General features: G+C 38.2%; 1 protein-coding gene across 1 annotated transcript in view; it reads right to left on the bottom strand.

Annotated features, from left to right (window-relative positions):
- LOC5569242 (synaptic vesicle glycoprotein 2A) overlaps nucleotides 1-20,764 on the bottom strand; it is a 158,754-nt gene that overhangs the window by 38,022 nt on the left and 99,968 nt on the right. Inside the window, exons 7-8 of the mRNA XM_021857583.1 lie at nucleotides 486-762; nucleotides 164-275 (exon numbers count right to left, since the gene is read on the bottom strand). Of these exons, the coding sequence (XP_021713275.1) occupies nucleotides 164-275; nucleotides 486-762 (389 nt within the window). The remainder of the gene's footprint in view (nucleotides 1-163; nucleotides 276-485; nucleotides 763-20,764) is intronic.

Raw genomic sequence — 20,764 nt, forward strand, 5'->3', positions numbered from 1 at the left:
GTGATGCAAGCGTTCTTCCACTCACTTCTTCATAGGACCTACAGCTAAAGTGATGTAATTTCTCATTTGAACGTGACCTTCCGAATACAAATTGTTCGCCGTGGCGAGAGACCTTCACCGATTAATCCACCCCATATGTTCCAGCTGGATGTCGAGGACTTACCGAGGATGTTTCGATTGCCGATGGAATTAATCAGCACCGTGGTCACGAGATAGGCGCACACCCCGACCGAGCCGATGATTAATGAGTTCAGATACATGTTGCCCTCGATTGTCTGCAATAATAGAAGGATGGATGGGCTTGTGAGTGCGAAGCATAGACTGACTGCAGTCATCTTAAATATGTTTGTTAACGAATGACACTTTTTTCGACACGTTCTTCGAAAACTCGTTATTACAAGTCGAGTCGTCAGTTTTCCCATTTTCCCGACATTTTTCATCCCACGGAAATGAACCAGTCTAGTGTCTTACAACCATTAACGTACCGCTTCGCACAAGATGATTTTGCTCATGTCCAGCACGTTCGGGTCATCAAGGAAGCTTCCAGCTCCAACTCGGCCACCCCCGTTCAGCACTGGAGTCCGGAATACATCACTCGACGACGACGACGACGACAACGATGAAGCAAGAAGAGCATTAGATTTGTTCACTTTGTAGGCCAACATGTCACACAAGGTGCCATCCTGCATCGAGTCCGGATCCGATTCGTACTCGTCGATGATGGTGAATAGTTGGGGCATCCACAACCGAAAGGTGTTGAGTCTGCAGGGAGCAGGGAGACGAAGAATACGTTAAGTCGTAAGGCAATTTGGTTGATGATGCATGTTGGGGCGATTTTGTCAAATGGGGCCCGATCTTGCTGAGGAAATGCCATTATAAATGGCTAATTAGGCGTTGCTTTTGCGGATAGATTTAAACGAGTTGTAAGATTTAAGTACGAGAGCTCGCACGGGTTACAGTGTTACAATAGACAAAGGTGTATATACTACTTACAGATAAATACATACATAATGCAGTACCGCCATTGAGTACCAATTCAAAGATTGTCTTTAAATCGTTCCACTGACGGACATGAATGAGACCGGCTGTTACTGCTCTAGATACGAAAAGCGTGGCAAGGATTATGTTTCTCACTTGATCGACCGGCGCCTTGTAACGAGTGAAAAATGGATATGAAAAGTAGGTCAGTCGAAGGCCGTTATTAATCCTCACTGAAGCTGATGAAACCTGATGTCTCACAATGATAGACCATGAATTTTTGCTACGCTTTGGTACGTTTAACAACCGTCCGTTTTAAAAGAGGATATACGGCAGAAGTATCACTTATAGTTAAACAGTACTGACCCGATTTTGTCAGCCTTTTTTTGTAGAGAGCTTTTTGCTCTCATGACTTAATTAAAAAAAATTCTCCAGATCTTATTCAACTCAGTTAAACAAAGTGATAAAAGAATTCTGATTTTCTTTTTGAAGGAGAGCTTAAAAAACATTTTGGAAAAGGGGCTGATAAAATCGGGTCATCTATGTAGTACAAATTATGGCGATAGCAGGAACAAAATAATACTTATCTTATTGTTAAACTAGAATAGAATAAAGTGGGGCAAAAGTTCGACCTTAGTCAAATATTCAATGTCACCAGAAATATCAGTTTTTAATAAACAAATTCCACATAGTGGACCTCCAAGATATTGGCTACATTTTTGCTGAATAAAGTTATGTAGAAATGTATATCCATTATTAACTCCTCTACCGGCAGCTTAAGAAGAGGCAAGGCAAGAAAAAAACTCAAATCGCGATAACTTTTTTTTTTCTCGCTATTTTTGCACCATTTTTTCACAAGTTCTTCTCGTTTTAGAATCTGTGTCAACATTGATCATTGGTCATCTGGATCCAGAGATATTCCGAAATTCCTTGAGGGACCAACGCGTAACCATATCTCAGGCTACAGAATTTTTATCGTAATCGGATATTCTCTCTTCGGAACAATACATTAATAAGAGTATGTTGTGAAAAATGAAGCAGTTTGGTGCAGCTATCTTTGAGTAATGAGCAGTTATGTTGCTGGTACCATGCTGGCCAACTAAAGATCTTGAAAACTTCAAAAAACATCATATCGTAATTTTCAAATATCTCTAAGAATACTTAACCAATTTGTATGATTTTTTCAGAGTAGCTCCTTATTACATGGCATTGTTTAACCCACATTTTATTTTTTCGATAAGTTGACATAAAACAAAATGGTCGTCTAAGACGTTTTATATGTAAAATGTAAGTCCCCCAAGGAACATTGGAATATCTTTAAAACCAAATCATCAATATCGAAACGGTTCCTTAACTAGAAGAGTTTTTTGAGAACTTGTGAAAAACATGTTGTTTTTTTATACCGAGAAACAAAAAAGTTATCGCGATTTGAATTTTTTTTTCTTGCGGTAAAAAATCAAACTGCCGGTACAGCAAACTAAAACCAGAATAATGAAAACAATGCGACAAGCGTCAAGAATACGTTATGAATAGCCATTAGATGATCATAAATTAGTTTTCTGACGTTCATATTGACCATAAAATGTTTCGAAAAGGGCGGTCACAGTCACCCACTAGGTCCGCTACCACCCCGCACGGCGGTATTAACATTTTTACGACATATATACTTTAAAGTGATGTGTGTATAAAAATACACAAACAATGGGGGTAATTGTTATATACCCAAAATAGCAGTTTTTGGCAAAAATAAGGTTAACTGCAAAGTTTGATGATTTTTCTTGTGTGATCAAGCATAATTTGCTGAATTTATAGTTAATATGTATATGACGAACTCCATGTTAAAACGGTCAGCCACAGACCATCTTCGATTTGGATTAAATTTTGCACGAATTTTCGGTATTAATGGATCACGGCGTGTATATGGGAAAAGTTTATCACAAAAAAATAGGCATCGCTAAATCTTTCACCATTCGAAAATATAGGTTTTAAGCTTTCATTTGACGTGTTCCCCAAAAAAATCCACCGAGGGATTCCGAACATTTTTTTTTTATTTAAAATTTTTGTTCTTTAGAGTACATTATTTTTAAATGTAATCATTGCAAAAGACAGCTCGTTGGATAAAAGTTTAATTTCCATATAAAAGTTCATAAAATAAATATATATACATATCTATTGAGTTTCATTTTGTAAAAAACAAAATTGTCCTATGTGTTTTTGAGGATTTATTGAGCTATAGGACACTTATTCGATTAGATATGTTGTCTGTTCACTTATTCATACTGTGGAAGTATATCTAACCGAGCACTGTTTCTTATCATGGTCAGAATTATTTAAATTTATTAAATTTATTCTTCTTCTGTCTGGCATTACACCTCTGCTGGGACATAGCCTGCTTCCCAGCTTAGAGTTTGTTGAGTACTTAGATATTGATTGAGAATTTTCTTTGCCAATCAACCGTTAAAGATTAAAAGTAGAATGGATCAACATTACAACGGCCTACGAAAGTAAATGGAATATGATTAAACGCCATGTTACCCAAGCCTTAGCAAAAAGCTTAAAAAATCCTCATTAAGAATATTATCCAGGCACCCGGAGTAAATGACACTACACAGACTTTTTTAATAGTATTGAAGTTATTTTGATGTTTTTAGCTTGGAATTTCAAAATTTTATAAGAATATAGTTGAAGATATTTCCTGTTAAATCAAATCATAAAAATAGTTCCACCGTGAAAGTCATTTTCTGACAAGCAGAACAACAATAATACAATTTTCACAATTACTGCAGTAATTAAAACACGTAAGTGGCTTACAAACAAGAAAGTTTTACCATTTTATACTCCTTTTAGATTGATATCATATTCATATAATATATGTTTTCAACATGAGATATGGTTAATTATGTGATTATTGGCAACGGTAAGTGTTATGAGGAAGTTAAATTTCATGTGCCCACTTGCCCTGTAGAGTTGAGTAACTGCAATTTACAGTAGATTTTTATGACTTTATTCTAAGGGTTTCAATATCTCGAAAGGATACCTTCCCATTCGTGCGGACATCAGCGAATACAGGGTGCAACTTTTGCAATTTTTCGGCTATTTCATGAAAGCAACATCAATCAAGTGGCTGCATTTATTGGTCGTAGCAAAATGAGCTCCATACAGCATGCATTTTACATTACCTTTTGGAGCTTTTTTGGGGGTTTTGCGACTCAAGAGTCTGCCTTGAGCTCTGCCTCTGTTTTTACAGTAGCTCCATAAACTGAAGTCAGGATCTCCAAATTCAAATCATGTGTCCCTTTTTTATGTCAGATGTCAATGGAATTTCCGTTGCAGAGACATAATGAACAAACTTCCAAAGATATCGAATTTATCGACTGTTTCGTACTGATTGAAAAAAAAAATTGACTCAATGATTCTTTTGGTCTGGTCCAAACTGTTAGTACTTACTTGATCATGGAATGGCGTTTCTTGAATCTGGAATAGATTTTCTGTTCCTCAAATGTGGCATTTTTGCTTATTTATGAAGCCAGATTGTGCCTGTTGACCACGATATTTTCTAGGATTTAACAGTTGAGTTAACACAACTGCAAGACTATTTTCAATTCAAAGAGTCACTATTTTGGCATGTTGTTTTTTTATATCATATTAATTGTAGAAAACATGACAATATTAACCCAGCAGCAAGTGATATTGATTTGTAAAAATGGTTCAAAAGAGCTCTATTTCGTATCAATCGTTTGGCAGCGTCCATTTATTACGTAACGCTAAAATCGGAAATTTTTGACCACCTCACCCCATCTCCCTCCGCAACGTTTTTTGTGTGGAAAAATTAAACGCTATTCCCCCCTCCCCCTAGAGTGTTACGTAGTTTGTGGAATTTTCAGGATGGTTGATTAGATCTCATCGGTCGAGTATATTTTTCTTACACACAATATAAAAAAATAAAACAATCATGATAGGCGAATCAAATTCTCAGTTAATGAATAACCGAAGAACTCTTATTTGAGAACTTGGCTTTGTCTCAATAGGGGTGTAATTCCAGAAAGAAGGAAAATAAAATTAATCTGTTCTAAATATGAACAGAAACAGTTAAACACTAGAATGAAATACACATTTAAATCCGAATGCCGATCTCAGCTGTGCAAATCTCGGTAAAAGGTCGTTTGTTGACATCTTAGTAAAAGTGACGTTTGGTAACGGCACCCAAAGGTGCTATTTTAAGTAAACTTGATGTAAGGCTGACATATCAGTTAAAATTAATTTGCTTACCGCTCAGCTGTGCGGATCTTGGTAAAAGAATGAAAATTAGTTGAACTCAAGTGAGTGTGTTCTCCACTGTACGAGTAAATGTCGTATCCCCAAGATCACATAGGACAGTTATATTTATTACAATATGTAATCTTATATTTCCATGTTATATCAACTTTCATTTGAAATTTGGTCTACCATCGAGCTTGAGAGAAAAAAAACTGCCTTTTACCATGATTATATTTGAAAATATTGTACTTCAAGGAACAAAAATTTAAAATAAAAAAAAATGTTCGGGATCCCTCGGTGGATTTTTTTGGGGCACCCGTCAAATGAAAGCTAAAAACCTATATTTTTGAATGCTGAAAGATTTAGCGATGCCTGTTTGTTTGTTATAATATTGTTCTACCAGACACGCCGTGAATACGTCTTTTTCATACATTAATCGATCGTTTTAACTCAAGAATAACTTTTAAAAATAATCTATGTTATTTTGCAAGTTATTTGTTTGAAAAATTCTGGTTCCGAATTTATTGGTTTTATAGAAAAATATTCTTTGGATAAATTGGAATACAAAAAAAAGTACACACTGAAAAAATATTTTATTATTTATCATGGAAATTTCGAAAATAAAACTTAAACTACACAGAAACCTTATTTTATTTTTTTTAATTTTTACCGTAGAATCTTGATAGAATACAAATGTTTGAGACAAAGTTTAACGATGGAGAAATTTTTCATAAAAAAGTTTTTCTTGTTGTAGTTTTTTTGTCAAAAGCAATACGTTCTGAAGATACAATTAGAATATTGAAATTATTATAAACCATAATGATTATCACGATCACTTCTCTAGAAGTAGCCATTCTCGAGTTATTTATTTCAAATTTAATATAAAAGTGTATTAGGCTGATACAAATATTAAATTTCTTTTATGTCCGAGATCACTTGGAAGGTACGAGGGGGGGGGGGGATAAAAATAAATAAGGAACAAAAAAAAAAATGAATGAAAAAAAAGTTATTTTTCGAATTTTTATTTTTAATGATAGTTGTTAAACTGTTTTTAATCGTCCTCTGGATCATTATTTTACTTGTTTTTTTACTTTGTGAATTGAAAAAACCTAACTGATGTCAAAAAAATGATGAATCTTTTTTTTCTCCCCTTCAAAATTTTCGGATTTTCGAAGGGGGAGGGGTGACATAAAAGAAAATTAATATTTGTATCAGCCTTATTCAAATAATAAAAAAAGAGATTTACATTAGTTATTCGTCGTTCTCCATGATAGTTCGGATTTTCTTTTAGAAATTTGCAACATCTTTTCTGAGCAGCTTAATAGCAGCTAAAACTGTAATTCAAATTATTTTCATTAGCCTGATTTTATAAGTTTTAACATTGTACTTACAATTGATAATTTAGATTCTAGGACCTCCTGCCACCAGTGTTCAGTCGGAGTGCACTAGTTGATATTTTCTGCTGTATATAGTATTCCAATTAGGTATTTTCCAATGATTGTACATATAAAGGTTTTAGTTACTCACGCTTTAATTCAACTAGGCTAAGTAGACGTTAAACCCTTAGTTTAAGCTCATTTTTTTTACTATTTAACCTCTTACTACACGTTTTAAGATCTCTATCTATGCTATCTATTAGCATGTTATTTTTAATTTATAGTTCTAGTTAGATAGTTTTAACAAATTTACCGACAATAATGTTTATGGAAACTAATGATTCACACGTTATTTGAATGAGATTAGTTATAAATTCACTATTTAATTTGATTTCTACACCACGTTTGCTTTCCGACAGGTTTTGTTTTATTTTGATTCTCGTTCCTTTACTTTACCTTGGGAGGGAGAAACCGATACAAAATTTATGTACGTAATAGTGAGCCGAGATTCTGCTGTCACGAACTGTCACTGTGAGCCCAGATCTTGAAGAATGGACAAACTTGATAAAAGCGCGTAATTGATCAATCAATTCCTGCAACACCCAAAAGCTATTATACGATAGTACCTTTTAATTTGATCGAATAGAAAAGAAGTGAAACACGCATCTTTTTACTGTTTTCCAATCATCATTAAAATTGAATGCACATGAAACTATGGCCCTTTTTCCAAGTTTGTTCAGAAAGATCGAAGGTACACAATAAAAGAAAACTAGCGATTTTGCCCAAGCCTGCCTTGATTGTCGTTGGTGAGCGGGAGTTGTCTTGCAATTTGGAAAAGTGTTGTGTCATATTTCGTGTGTAGTATCGGTGCCTCCCTCCCAGACTTTACCTATCCATCAAAAACGTTCCATCAACAATGTGCATTGTCTGCTAGACTGTCATGGCCTATCCAGCGGTTTTCAGCACAATGATAAAATAATAATATATCATATCTATATAAATAAAAATGGAGTGGTGTTTGTATGTCACGAAATGGCTTGAGAACGGGTCAACAAATTAACGCAAGTTTTTCACTGTTGCACTTCACAAGGGATGCGACGTGTGCGTGTGAGGAAAAAGTTCGGAAAAGTCTTCGGAATAATCGGGAGAATGGGAGAAGACTAAGGGGTCATTTTGTATGGGGGATTTCTTGACGTTTTCTAACAGCCTACTTGATGGCAAGACGAAGTTTGCCGGGATCACTAGTTATTAATAATAATTGATTTTTTTTAATTGAAGCTTTTAAATGGAAAAAAATCACGGATCATTTTAAGGTGAAGTAGCTCGTCATTCGTTTTGGCAGCAATGATGACTTTGTAGCATGCAATTTCAAAGTGATAAAACTCATTCTTGATAGATTATATTGATTTGAAAAGGTGTCACGTTACTCGCCAACATACATAAAGTATGCTGATACTTTTTCAGCTGTGTCAGTGCAAAATCAACTGATTTTCTTTGATTCGAAATCGTGAGATTAATAAGAAACAATCATCGATTCGTCATTGATATCAGAATTTTCAAAAGAGGTTTTTTCGTGTAAAATCAAGAAAATTTACAGGAAAATGTGTTCACTGTATTCTACTTTCCAACTGAAAGACAATATGTAAACAAATTTTCATCGAAAAATTTTAAGTTTTAAACAGAAAAACTACTTTTCAAGTTTCGAAGATGACGATGATTATGATAACGGAGCGTTGAACGATAAACATGGCAAAATGAACCACCGCACACCAATGGACTTCGATATGTATATGGATTGGACAACGACAGCGCTCTCCTCTACCTGCTCGGTATGAGAGAAACATCAATAAAAACTAGGATATAAATAGATTATGCACCCAGACAACCAAAATGTACGCATAACGAAATCACCTGGAGGCTTTGTATGTGCAAAATTTCACTTATAAGATATCGCGAAAAGGCCTTCTACGTACAAAAGTGGAGGCGATATGCGTGCCTATATTATGTGATGATTAATAACATACAATGCGAGTGTATAAATTCTCTCCCGAACTAACCTGTTATCTTATGCGACTTAACTTATGATAACAAATGTTGATTTGACAGCTGCTACGGATTGATTCGACTTATTTTGTACGAGTGTACGAGACGAAACAAAATGTACAAACGAACTCAGAAAAAGGTGTTTTATGCGAGGAAACACATCAATTTGACGAGTTAATCCACGGTGTTTTGCGGGTTTGATGTAATTAGTATGAATAAACGAGTTATAACGTGAACTTTCATGCGATTTCTGATTGTCTGGATAAATGATACTCGGCATAGTAGTGGCCAATTGCACGGAGTGCCTAACAAATAAAAGTAAGGAAAAAAAAAATCTTTATAAAAATCTTTTGAACTTCGCTATGGCTAATTAATTGCAGTTTTCAATCACAAATTATGATTAATTGCTCTGATTCAAGAGTTAGTATCCTAAACGTAGTAGCCAATATATTGGCGTTGTGAAACGTAGCCTGCGATATATCAAACTTAATGAATTATCAAGTTTTAAGCGAATGTTTCAGGCGTTATAAAATGATTTAAACACATGCCGGGTTGTCAAGAGGAAAATAACCGTCATCATTTTCCAAATTTTCAAGAAAATCTATCATCGCATTAACTCTCATTTTTTGATTAACCATAATCATTAATCATAAATCGCGATTAAATTTGATTGATTTGATTTGCTTTATTATAGAGACTTTCAGCCGTAGGCTGGTTCGTCTCTTAAGAAGTTAATAATACAGAGTAATTTGATTTAACAGAGTTAATGTAAATAATATGACACATAATAATATATCCGCTTGTATGACAGTTTTATTCCAAGGCGTCTTCGTTGATTCTATGCCGTAATCCGTAGTCTTTGTCCGGGATGATAGCTGGATCGAGGTTTATATGCAGGCATATAATTCTGAGTCTTTAAGGAAGCATATTAATGCAGCTTCATTTGCTGGGTCGTTGCTGAGTGCATTTCGAATAGATCCAATACCGTAGAGCTCACGGGTATGGCTGAACTGACGGCAAACACATATAATATGTTCTACTGAATTAACAATTCCACATGAGTCACAGTACTTATGAAATCCAGACCCTCCTGACATGTTATGGGTGATTCTGGAGTGCCCAGTACGAAGTCTTGAAAGAACTTGTTGGTCCCTAAAGTTCTTGGTATCCACCCACCTATTTGTTTCTCCTTTAATTTTACGAATGAAGGGGCCACTTCTAGAGCGCCACTCTTGAGCCCAGGCCTGGCTGACAGTATTTTTAACCCATTTTTTAACGTCGAGGCCGGGGACATCTTTGGTGAAATATCTTCTGTTGGATCTGCCAAGTGAAGCTAATTGGTCAGCAGATTCATTTCCCGGAACACCACAGTGCCCTGGGATCCATACAAAGGTGATGTTATTGTCCTGATCTAGAATCTCCTGGATTGCCTGAATCCATGGATGACGAGAGTGAGGAGAATTGAGGGCCGAAATGGCACTGGCTGAGTCAGATAAAATCACGATTGGCTTATCGGAAGGATGTGAGACAGCCAAAAATAAAGCGACGGTTTCTGCGGAGAAAACAGAAAACATGTCTGGTAGTCTGAAGTCGATGTTTAAGTCTTGTCCATATACTCCGACTCCAACTAACCCTCGCGCTTTAGAGCCATCGGTGTATCGTTTTGTATAGTTCTGGTATCTGGTAGAGAGAAGTTGAGCGACAGATGATCGTAGAGCTAAATTATTGTCACCTGCTTTGAAATGCCTTTTTACAGAGAGGTCCAGTTTTGGAGGAGAAGAACGCCAACTTCTCGCTCCGGTCCAGTGGATCGTAGCAACTGAAGGGAGACTTTTGTTGGCTACTGATCTTAAGAGTCTGTTCGCCTCTTCGAGGATAAAGACTCTTGTACGGCACTTCTGCGTCGTCTCTAGGAAACTGATGGCTTTTCTGGCGACAGCAATAACAAGTTTGTAATGAAATGGTAGTGACCCTATTTCGACACAGGCTGCATCCGCTGGGGTTGAAGGTAATAAGCCAGATATTACCCTAATGGCACTATTGTAGATGGGAGCCAACATGTCGACCAGCGTGTCTGAGGACCTACATGTTAATTCAGTACCGTAAAACAATTTGCTGTCGACAATGGCATTGCAGATTTTCAGCCGGGTGTCTCGATTGCTAGCACTGTGATGTTTGGAGAGGACCTTCAAGAGATTCAGTCGGGTTTTGCAGTCATTTTTAACCTCTTTGCAATGATCAATGAAAGTTAGCCGACGATCTAGGCGAATTCCGAGTATACGTAATGTTTTCCTGAACGGGATGGCACTGCCATGAATATTGACTTCCTTTTTTGGTGGACGATGGTTCTGAAGGCATATGTGCGTCCTTGCACTTTTATTAGCTGATAAAAGGAAGCCTGATGAGTCAGCCCATTTTGTAACAGCTTTAACTGCTGCTTGCAGCTTCCTTCTTAAGGCCACCGGATGTTTCCCAATGGCTACGAGAATAATATCATCTGCATACACAAAAACATATATGTCTTTCGGAAGAGACTTGAACACGCCATTCATTGCCACTAAGAATAACGTAACGGCAATCACAGATCCTTGTGGGACTCCGGTCTCTTCTGCATTTACGGCTGAGCGATGGTTTCCGATCAACACTTGAAAAGTGCGGTTAGATAGGAAATTTTTAATAAAGTGTAATATATTACCACAGAGCCCCCATTCTGAAAGTGTGCGTATTACGTCAGGTGTCCAAGCACGGTTATAAGCCTTGGCAAGGTCCAGTGTGGCTATTTCAACGTGATCATCCCTTTTTAACGCATCGTCCAGCACTTGACCAAGAGTGGCGAAATAAGTTCCTGTTCCGTGACCTGGTCTAAAAGCGTGCTGTCGATGGTCTAAAAAGTCCCCTTCATTCAAGTAGCGAATTAAGCGTCGGTTGACCATTCTTTCTAATACCTTTGAGATGCAGCAAGTCAAGGATATGGGACGCAGTGCGCATCGTACCTTCGTGCTGTGCGTACACGAATTCTCTCTGCTCTTGGAAGTTTTCTTAAAAACTACCTAAAGCAATAAAACAGTACTTTTCAGTGCTACAAGAACAGTACTTTTCAGTGCTAAAATTAAAAACGGTACTTTTCAGTGCTACTAAAACAGTACTTTTCAGTACTATTTTTTCTACTATTGATCCCTTTACGATCCTTGTTTGCGCGAAAGCTAACGGTGGTAATCCTTCTTGGACACCGTCTTGGGAGAAAACCTTTCGAAGGTCACGTCTTCTTTCGTTTATTAATTAAACATGGTATCAACAACAAACAAAAGGAAGGGTGAATCTCTGAATTCACTACTTCCTTCCAAAAAAGTGGGTTTTAAAACTGTCACTACACGTGGCAAGAATGGAAGAAAGGACGCTTCCCCGGAATGCGAACTTTCTTCCAAGGGTGAAATGAATAATTGTATCGAAATGAGCAATCAGTTCGATGCTCTAGACAAATTTTCCGAACACCAAATCGAAGCAGCCTCTAGCCCAGGCTCTTTGATTCAAGTGAGGAAGCAAAGAGTGCCGCCTATCGTGGTCAGTTGTTCCGAATTTGGGGGATTTAGGCAGGAGATCTTGAACTCCATTAGGGGAATCAAGGTTTCCTTCCAAATCGCAAAGAAAGGAGACTGTCGCGTTTTGCCGGAAACTCTTAAAGATCGTGAGCTTCTTCTCAAACATCTTGAAGAGAAGAAGCACAATTTTTTTACTTATGACGACAAAACTGAACGTTTGTTCAAAGTTGTCTTGAAAGGTCTCTCAAGTGACTATAAATCACCTAAAAAGATCAAAAATGGAATAAATGATATACTTGGATTTTCCCCAGTCCAAGTAATCATTGTGAAAAAGAGAACCCAATCTGGCATTGTTCGGAAAGGGCTTTCTCAAGAATTTTATTTAGTTCACTTTAATAAAAAAGAACTAAATAATATTAAAGCTTTAGAAAAAGCAAAACTTTTGTTTGATGTCCGTGTGACATGGGAACATTTCCAGAAACCTGGAGGAAATTACCAGAACCCCACTCAGTGCCGTCGGTGCCAAAAATGGGGTCATGGTACAAAAAATTGTCGCATGGATGCTAAATGCATGATTTGCGGAGGTTCTTCTCACGCCAAAGACGTCTGTCCAGTGAAGGAAGATACCACCAAATTCATATGTTGTAATTGCGGGGCTAACCATAAGTCCAATTTTTGGAATTGTCCTTCACGCAAAAAGGTCATTGAGGCTCGTGCCAGGCAGATGAAAGATAATATCCGTTACGATAACGGTTTTTTCCGGAATTTGCCTGGTAGAGTATCGAACAATGCTCATTTTTCAGTTAACGATCGCTTGATCATGAATCATACCCATCGGGAAGATCATAATCATGCTCATTCACAAACTAATTTTTATCCGTCGGGTAGCCGTTCGAATCTTTCTATTTCGAATGTATCTACCCACGGTAAATCCTTTGCAGATATCGTAGCAGGAAATTCGAACTCCTCCCCTGTTCGATCCATGGGTACCAATTCTACTTGTTTCAAATCAAATGGAAAAAACCCTACCGCCACAGGTAACTCCGCTTCTTCGTCTACCGGAAATTCCAATGGGAAATCACATGACATGTCTGCCTCTGATTTTAATTTTCTAACTGAACAATTGAATCTAATGATTGATGCAATGTTCAAAGCCACCACTATGACTGAAGCAGTCCAAGTAGGTGTAAAATTTACAAATCAAATTGTTATTGGATTACGTTTTTCTAATGGATCCAAATAATAATTTAAATATTTTAAATTGGAATGCTCGTTCTCTGAATGGTAAAGAGGACGAGCTGTTTAATTTTCTTACGGTTAATAACGTGCATATAGCAGTTATTACCGAAACGTATTTAAAACCTGGATCTAAACTCAAAAGAGATCCTAACTTTTTTGTTTATCGTAATGATCGACTTGATGGGGCATGTGGGGGAGTTGCAATCATCATTCATAGGCGTATAAAACATCAACTGTTTTCATCATTTGAAACTAAAGTTTTTGAAACCTTAGGTGTTTCTGTTGAAACACAGTTTGGTAAATATACTTTCATAGCTGCCTATTTGCCTTTTCAATGCTCTGGGCAGCAAGTTAATTTGCTCCAAACTGACTTTCGTAAATTGACTTGCAATAAGTCAAAATTTTTTGTCATTGGTGACTTTAATGCCAAACATCGGTCATGGAATAATTCTCAAAGTAATTCCAACGGCAGAATTTTATTTGATGAGTGCTCTTCAGGATATTTCTCAATTCAATACCCTGATAGCCCCACATGTTTTTCCTCTTCTAGAAATCCATCTACGATTGATTTGGTCTTAACCGACTCTAGTCATCTTTGTAGCCAACTGATTACTCATGCTGATTTTGATTCTGATCATGTCCCTGTTACATTTCAAATATCCCAAGAAGCGATTCTCAATCCTATCAGCTCCACTTTCAATTATTTACGAGCCGACTGGAATATATATAAAACGTATGTTGACTCCAATCTTGATGTTAACATTTCTTTAGAAACTAAACTTGATATTGACAATGCTCTTGAAACTTTAACAAATTCCATTGTTGAAGCCCGGAGCATTGCAATTCCAAAATGTGAAGTAAAATTTGAATCCGTGATTATAGACGATGATCTTAAACTCTTGATCCGTCTTAAAAACGTGAGGAGAAGGCAATTTCAACGCACTCGCGATCCTGCTATGAAAATTATATGGCAGGATTTGCAGAAAGAAATCAAGAAACGTTTTGCTCAATTAAGAAACAAAAATTATGAAAATAAAATTTCTCAATTGGACACTGGCTCTAAGCCCTTTTGGAAATTATCGAAAATCTTGAAAAAACCTCAGAAGCCAATACCGGCATTGAAAGAGGAAAACAAATTATTACTAACTAATTGCGAAAAAGCTCAAAAACTTGCTATGCAGTTTGAAAGTGCGCACAATTTTAATTTAGGACTTACTAGTCCAATTGAAAATGAAGTTACTCAGGAGTTCGAAAATATTCTCAATCAAGAGAACGTTTTCGAAAATGCCTGGGAGACTGATTTGGAAGAAGTGAGAACTATTATTAAAAAATTCAAAAACATGAAAGCTCCTGGCGATGATGGAATTTTCTACATCCTCATCAAGAAACTTCCAGAAAGTAGCTTATCATTTTTAGTTGATATATTTAACAAATGTTTTCAATTAGCATATTTTCCTGACAAATGGAAAAATGCTAAGGTTGTTCCAATTTTAAAACCAGACAAAAATCCTGCAGAAGCTTCTAGCTATCGTCCAATCAGTTTGCTTTCCTCCATCAGTAAACTTTTTGAAAAGGTTATTTTGAACAGAATGATGGCCCACATCAACGAAAATTCAATTTTTGCCAATGAACAGTTCGGATTCCGCCATGGACATTCGACCACTCATCAACTTTTACGTGTAACAAATTTGATCCGTTCCAACAAATCTGAAGGCTATTCTACTGGTCTTGCTGTGCTATCATAGAAAAAGCATTCGACAGTAATTGACATGAATGCTTGATTGTCAAATTGAAAAAAACTTTAATTTTCCAACATACATTGTTAGAATAATTCAAAGTTATCTGTCAAATCGTACACTTCAGGTTAATTATCAGAACTCCAGATCTGAAAGACTTCCTGTAAGAGCTGGTGTTCCTCAAGGCAGCATTTTGGGACCAATATTATACAATATTTTCACATCTGACTTACCTGAGCTACCTCAGGGATGTCAAAAATCTTTGTTTGCGGATGACACAGGCCTCTCCGCCAAAGGACGTAGCCTGCGTGTCATATGTAGTCGATTGCAAAAAAGTTTGGATATTTTTTCTTCATACTTGCAAAAATGGAAGATTTCTCCTAATGCTTCCAAAACTCAACTAATAATATTCCCACATAAACCAAAAGCTCTTTATTTGAAACCTTCAAGTAGACATGTTGTCACGATGAGAGGAGTTCCAAAAATTTGGTCAGATGAAGTTAAGTATCTAGGGCTCATGCTAGATAAGAATTTAACTTTCAAAAATCACATTGAGGGCATTCAAGCCAAATGTAACAAATATGTAAAATGTCTCTATCCCCTTATTAATAGAAAATCAAAACTTTGTCTTAAGAACAAGCTGTTGATATTCAAACAAATTTTCAGGCCAGCCATGTTGTATGCTGTACCAATATGGACTAGCTGTTGTAATACCAGGAAGAAAGCTCTGCAGAGAATTCAAAATAAAATTTTGAAAATGATTCTGAGGCTTCCTCCCTGGTATAGTACCAATGAGTTACATAGAATATCCAATGTTGAAACATTGGAACAAATGTCAAATACAATCATTAATAATTTCAGGCAAAAATCGTTACAATCTTCTATTGCCACGATTAATGCGTTATATGTTTAGGTTAAGTTAGGTTAAGTATATTAAAAACATTTTTTTTTCTCTTATAAGCAGGTGAAATCAACTCACCTGTAAAAAAACTGAACTGCTACGGCAAATGAAATGTAATATGTTGTTAACAAAATGTTAATTAAATCTTAAATTTGTTTTACCAAATTAGGATGATAGTGTTGTCAAATAACACAGAACACCTGGATATAAGAAATGAATGTAATGTTTGGAATGATACTAATAAAGAAATTAAAAAAAAAAAAAAAAAAAGGATATGGGACGATAATTGTTTGGTTCGTTGGAGGGAGCCTGGTTCTTTGGTATAGGAACAACTAGGCTATGTTTCCACTCGCGTGGGAGAGTATTATTGTTCCACTCTTTATTCAAAAGTTGTAACAGGCAGCGCTTACCTCTTTCTGTGAGTTGCTTTAGCATGGAATACCCAATCTCATCGGGACCGACAGACTTGCTTTTTGCCGTTTTCATTGCAAAATTCAATTCTGTCAATGAAAACGGAACATTGATTTCGTGGTTGTTATCTGCAGGTATCTGAACATGATTAAGCGAAGTCAGTGATACCTTTTTCATTCGGCAGAATTTCGGATCGTATCGGTTTATAGAAGACAATTCTGCAAAATATTTAGCAAGCACATTTGTCACAATGTCTGGTTCGCTTGTTGAAGAGCCTTGATGGTGTATCTCAAAGCCCTTAAGTCTCCTCTTACCATTAAGGGCATTTACTCTGCGCCACAGCTCAGCAGGGGTCTGTTGGTCATTTATGCTATCTAGAAATTTAGACCAGCTTTGCCTTTTAGAGTCTCTAACAACCTGTCGGCAGTTATTTCTCGCTTGTCTATATATCAAATGTACTTCTTCCTTTTGTGGATGACTATCTGGTAATCGCTTGAACTTACGAAGGGCTTTTCGTCTAACTTTTATAGCTTTTTTTGTTTCAGGTGACCACCAAGGGAGAGCCTTTCGACCAGGCCTTGAACTGGTCTTTGGGATTGTATCCGATGCTATTTGATGAATAGACTTCACGAAGTTCGATATGGTAGTTGGCTCAGTAGTGTCCAATGTTGCTTCGATTGCAGATTGGTATGAAGCCCAGTCTGCCTGATCATAAACCCAGCGGGGCCGACGGGACGTTTTTGGCGGTTGATCATTAAGGAGGATGATTATCGGTCGGTGGTCACTTCCGAGAGGATCATCGTGAACTTTCCAAAGAAAATGGTTGGCGACAGATAAACATACCATAGTTATATCGACAGTAGGCTCTCTTCCGCCACTAATATATGTTTTGCTTCCATCGTTCAGTATGACAGAGTCTGTCACTTCTGCCATATCCGTCATAATTCTACCACGAAGGTTTGTAGATGAACTACCCCACGCTGGATGATGACCGTTACAATCTCCGAGGAGTAGTCTTGGTTCGGGAATTTTCTCCATTATTTTACCAAGTTGTTGGTCGAGATTGTCGATTTTACTACATGGTAGATAGAAATTCACTATAGATATGGGAAGCGGCGAATCTATACGAATGGCGATAATTGGAAGAGTGGTATCAAGGTCGATTGCGGTGAACGAAATATGAGCTAGTATACCAATGGCTACTGAGTGATAGATGTTCTGGTTTATTTTTAGCTCCCAATTGTAACCACCCGATAGTGTTCTGCCCATTCCTGTTTTACTGGCACGATGAACTTCCTGGATAGCAATCACTGTAGGGCATAATTCCCTAACCAGCATCTCCAAATCCGCAAGATTATTATGGAATCCATTTATGTTCCATTGGAGTGCAAATGCCTTTTTATTGGTGTGGTCGTCGGAGTTAGAATGGTGATCTGTACTGATAGAAGTAGTTTCGAGTGATTCGTTCGAGTATGATTGATATCGGAAGCATCCCACGTCGTCCTGAGGGGGAGAGCTCGGTTTCCCTTGCATCGACCCTCCAGCAAGTGGCGAAGGGGAATAGGAACATGTTCCCTTGTCCGTCCCTCTTCCGGACGCCAAAGGGCGTAGGAGGTTGTCCGCCAGTTCCGGTGAACCCATGACTTCCGCACTGACGGGGCCCCTACTACCCAATGGCTCCACCGGGTATTTGAGATAAGGTGTGGTCGAATGACTATGCTTTACAGCGGAGGAAGTTTCCTTTCTTCTTTCTGCTTCGAAGTGATTCCTAGTGACTGTATCGACATGATGCCAGGAATTGCTAGGACCTGGTGAACGGATATTTCTAGTTACAAGCTGAAAAGTATTATACAGCAATGCATTTGTCCTTGCTTCAGTTGGTATCAGATATGGATTCTGGTGGGTATTTTGGCTTCTTGGTGGATTCGGTAAAGCTGATTCGGGAGATCTGGCTATTAATGTGGTTGGAGCGTTTTCCTCGTTTTGGTGTTCATGTTCCGTCAACCGAGATCGTTCGTTCATATATGAAAAATAGTCGTTGTTGGTGGTGTTCCTCCCAGTCTGCGTAATGTCTTCTAGTTTTGCTTGAATGGGCTTGAAAATTAATTAAAAGGTTTCTGTGTGTTACAGATATGATAGATGACTGGAGAGGATTTCGATTATTTATGGGTAGTTTGAAGATTCTTCCATCATCGTTTCGTCGTTCGACGAGAAGTCGTAATCGACTTCAATGATCTCTGGTATCGTTATCGTCGAATTATCGTTATTGTCATCATCCGACGCATCGTTTTTTTGTCGTTTCGGCTTCGGACTGTCTCTTGTCTTTGATTTATTTCTGGTGCTCGAGAGTGTACCTAATTTTTTTCTTTCCAATTCAAAGCTGGTCATCTTTTCTTGCTTGGTATGTTCGGAGGTCTTGTTGTAGCTTTTCTTTTCTGCGGTCGGGTGAGTGGTGCTGGTCTTCGAACTGGCTTGAGTGACCAACGGGAGAATATTGAGCGATTCTGGTGTGTAAATTTTTCGCAGTGTGATAACTTCCTTATTCTTTTGTTCCGGTTTCTGTTCCAGCGTCTTCAATTTCTGGAGGAGGTCTTCGATAGTTCCATATTCTTGTGCAATGGAAAGCCGTTCCTGGGGCCCAGCTCGCAAAGCCGTCTCTAGCTGTCCGATTCTTGCGTCGCGCTTCTTAATCTCCAGGTCTCTGGCCTCAACTTGTTGGATAAGTGCCTCGATTTTGCCATCCTTATTTAGCATGTCATGTTGGAGTTTTTCTACTTTCATGGCTAGATCTTCAAATTTCTTATCCTGGTCACTTTTGACAACAGAGGAGTACGTAGTTTTTCCCTTTCGCTGCTCGAAGGCCTGTTTGGCCGCCGGGTATGAGATACCTAAGTCCACACGTAGGTGTTGAATTTCCTCCTCAACTTTGTACGTAGGGCATTTTCGTGAGCTTAGAGAGTGATCAGAAGATTCGCAACGACTGCAAAAAGCTGCTGCCTTGCAAGGAGTCTCACGGTCGCTTTGATGGTTTTCCGAGCAATTACCACATACTGGTAACTGCTGCTGACAGCGTAATTTGGTGTGTCCGAAATTGTAGCACCCAAAACATAACATCGGGGCAGGGTAAAAAGGCCGCGTTCGGCATTTCAGCCAACCTACCTCGATATATTCCGGAGCCACTGTTCCGTTGATAGTTAAGATGACTGTTGGTGTGTTGACTCTTTCTTTTCCTTCCGAGCGGGTGATACGTCGGATGTCGACAACTCCTTGGTCCTGGAGCTCAGCTTTCAGTTCTTCATCTGAGTAACCAACTGTGTCCTTGCAGCTAATTACACACTTAGTTTTGTTGAGGACAGGGTGTTCGCTAATTTTAATCGCGGTACCGTCCGCCAGCTGGTCCATATTCTTCAACCGTTGAACTAGACGATCACTTCGAAGCTTCAGCACATAGGAAGCTCCTTTGGCCTCGGGAAAGGCTCCGTCTATTGGAACGCCAAGATATGCCTCCACCGATTTTCTCAACAGAAATGGTGCATTCGGTAAAGATCCATTGGCAGCCTCCATTCGCAGCAAGACTAGATTGCCATGGCTTTCCTGGGAGTCGCCCCATTCAGGAAAACTGCGGCCTGTGAATTGTCCTCCTAGCATGTTTGACGGTCCCGGGCCCCGAAAGGGGTCAGGGTGGCCTCCCATTTTTGTCGAGAATACTTCCACTCGTGTTCAGACTTTACTTTACAATTCTACGAAAATCTCCACCGTCCGATACGGCGTTATCGGGCTCGTATCGTCACACAGAACAATTAGCATAACACTATTGTCTATTGCCTTTGTTCACTTTGGTACCTGTTTATACTATTATGTGCGATATGCACCCGCGTACTTTTTTGTGGCTTTGATGTAAGATGATTAGCACTTTTCTTTATGCCACGAAACAGATGTCGCAGAAATTGTTCGCTCGACGGGACACCCACTGAGTGCACAATCCTTTTATATCTTTCGGACACGTAGAAAACAGATTTCGATTGGAGAAGTGTCGCACAGTCTATCAGCGCAGAGAAAAACACGACTGTTCGTCACAAGACCAACTGTCGAACTGGCGATTAAATTTGTGATGAATTATTAACGCTCTGCTCTGGTCGTATGCTGACAGGGAAAGGGGGTTTGCTTCTGCAAACCTGGAGCGTCTGTACTCCATGTTAGGAGCGGCTCACAACAGCGTCCGTTCCCCATGTCAGGGGCGGCTGATCATCGTCCGAGTGCCAGAGAAGGACTCTAAGCTTAACT

This window comes from Aedes aegypti, chromosome 1, assembly GCF_002204515.2.
Source record: "Aedes aegypti strain LVP_AGWG chromosome 1, AaegL5.0 Primary Assembly, whole genome shotgun sequence".
In the NCBI taxonomy this organism is placed as follows: domain Eukaryota; kingdom Metazoa; phylum Arthropoda; class Insecta; order Diptera; family Culicidae; genus Aedes; species Aedes aegypti.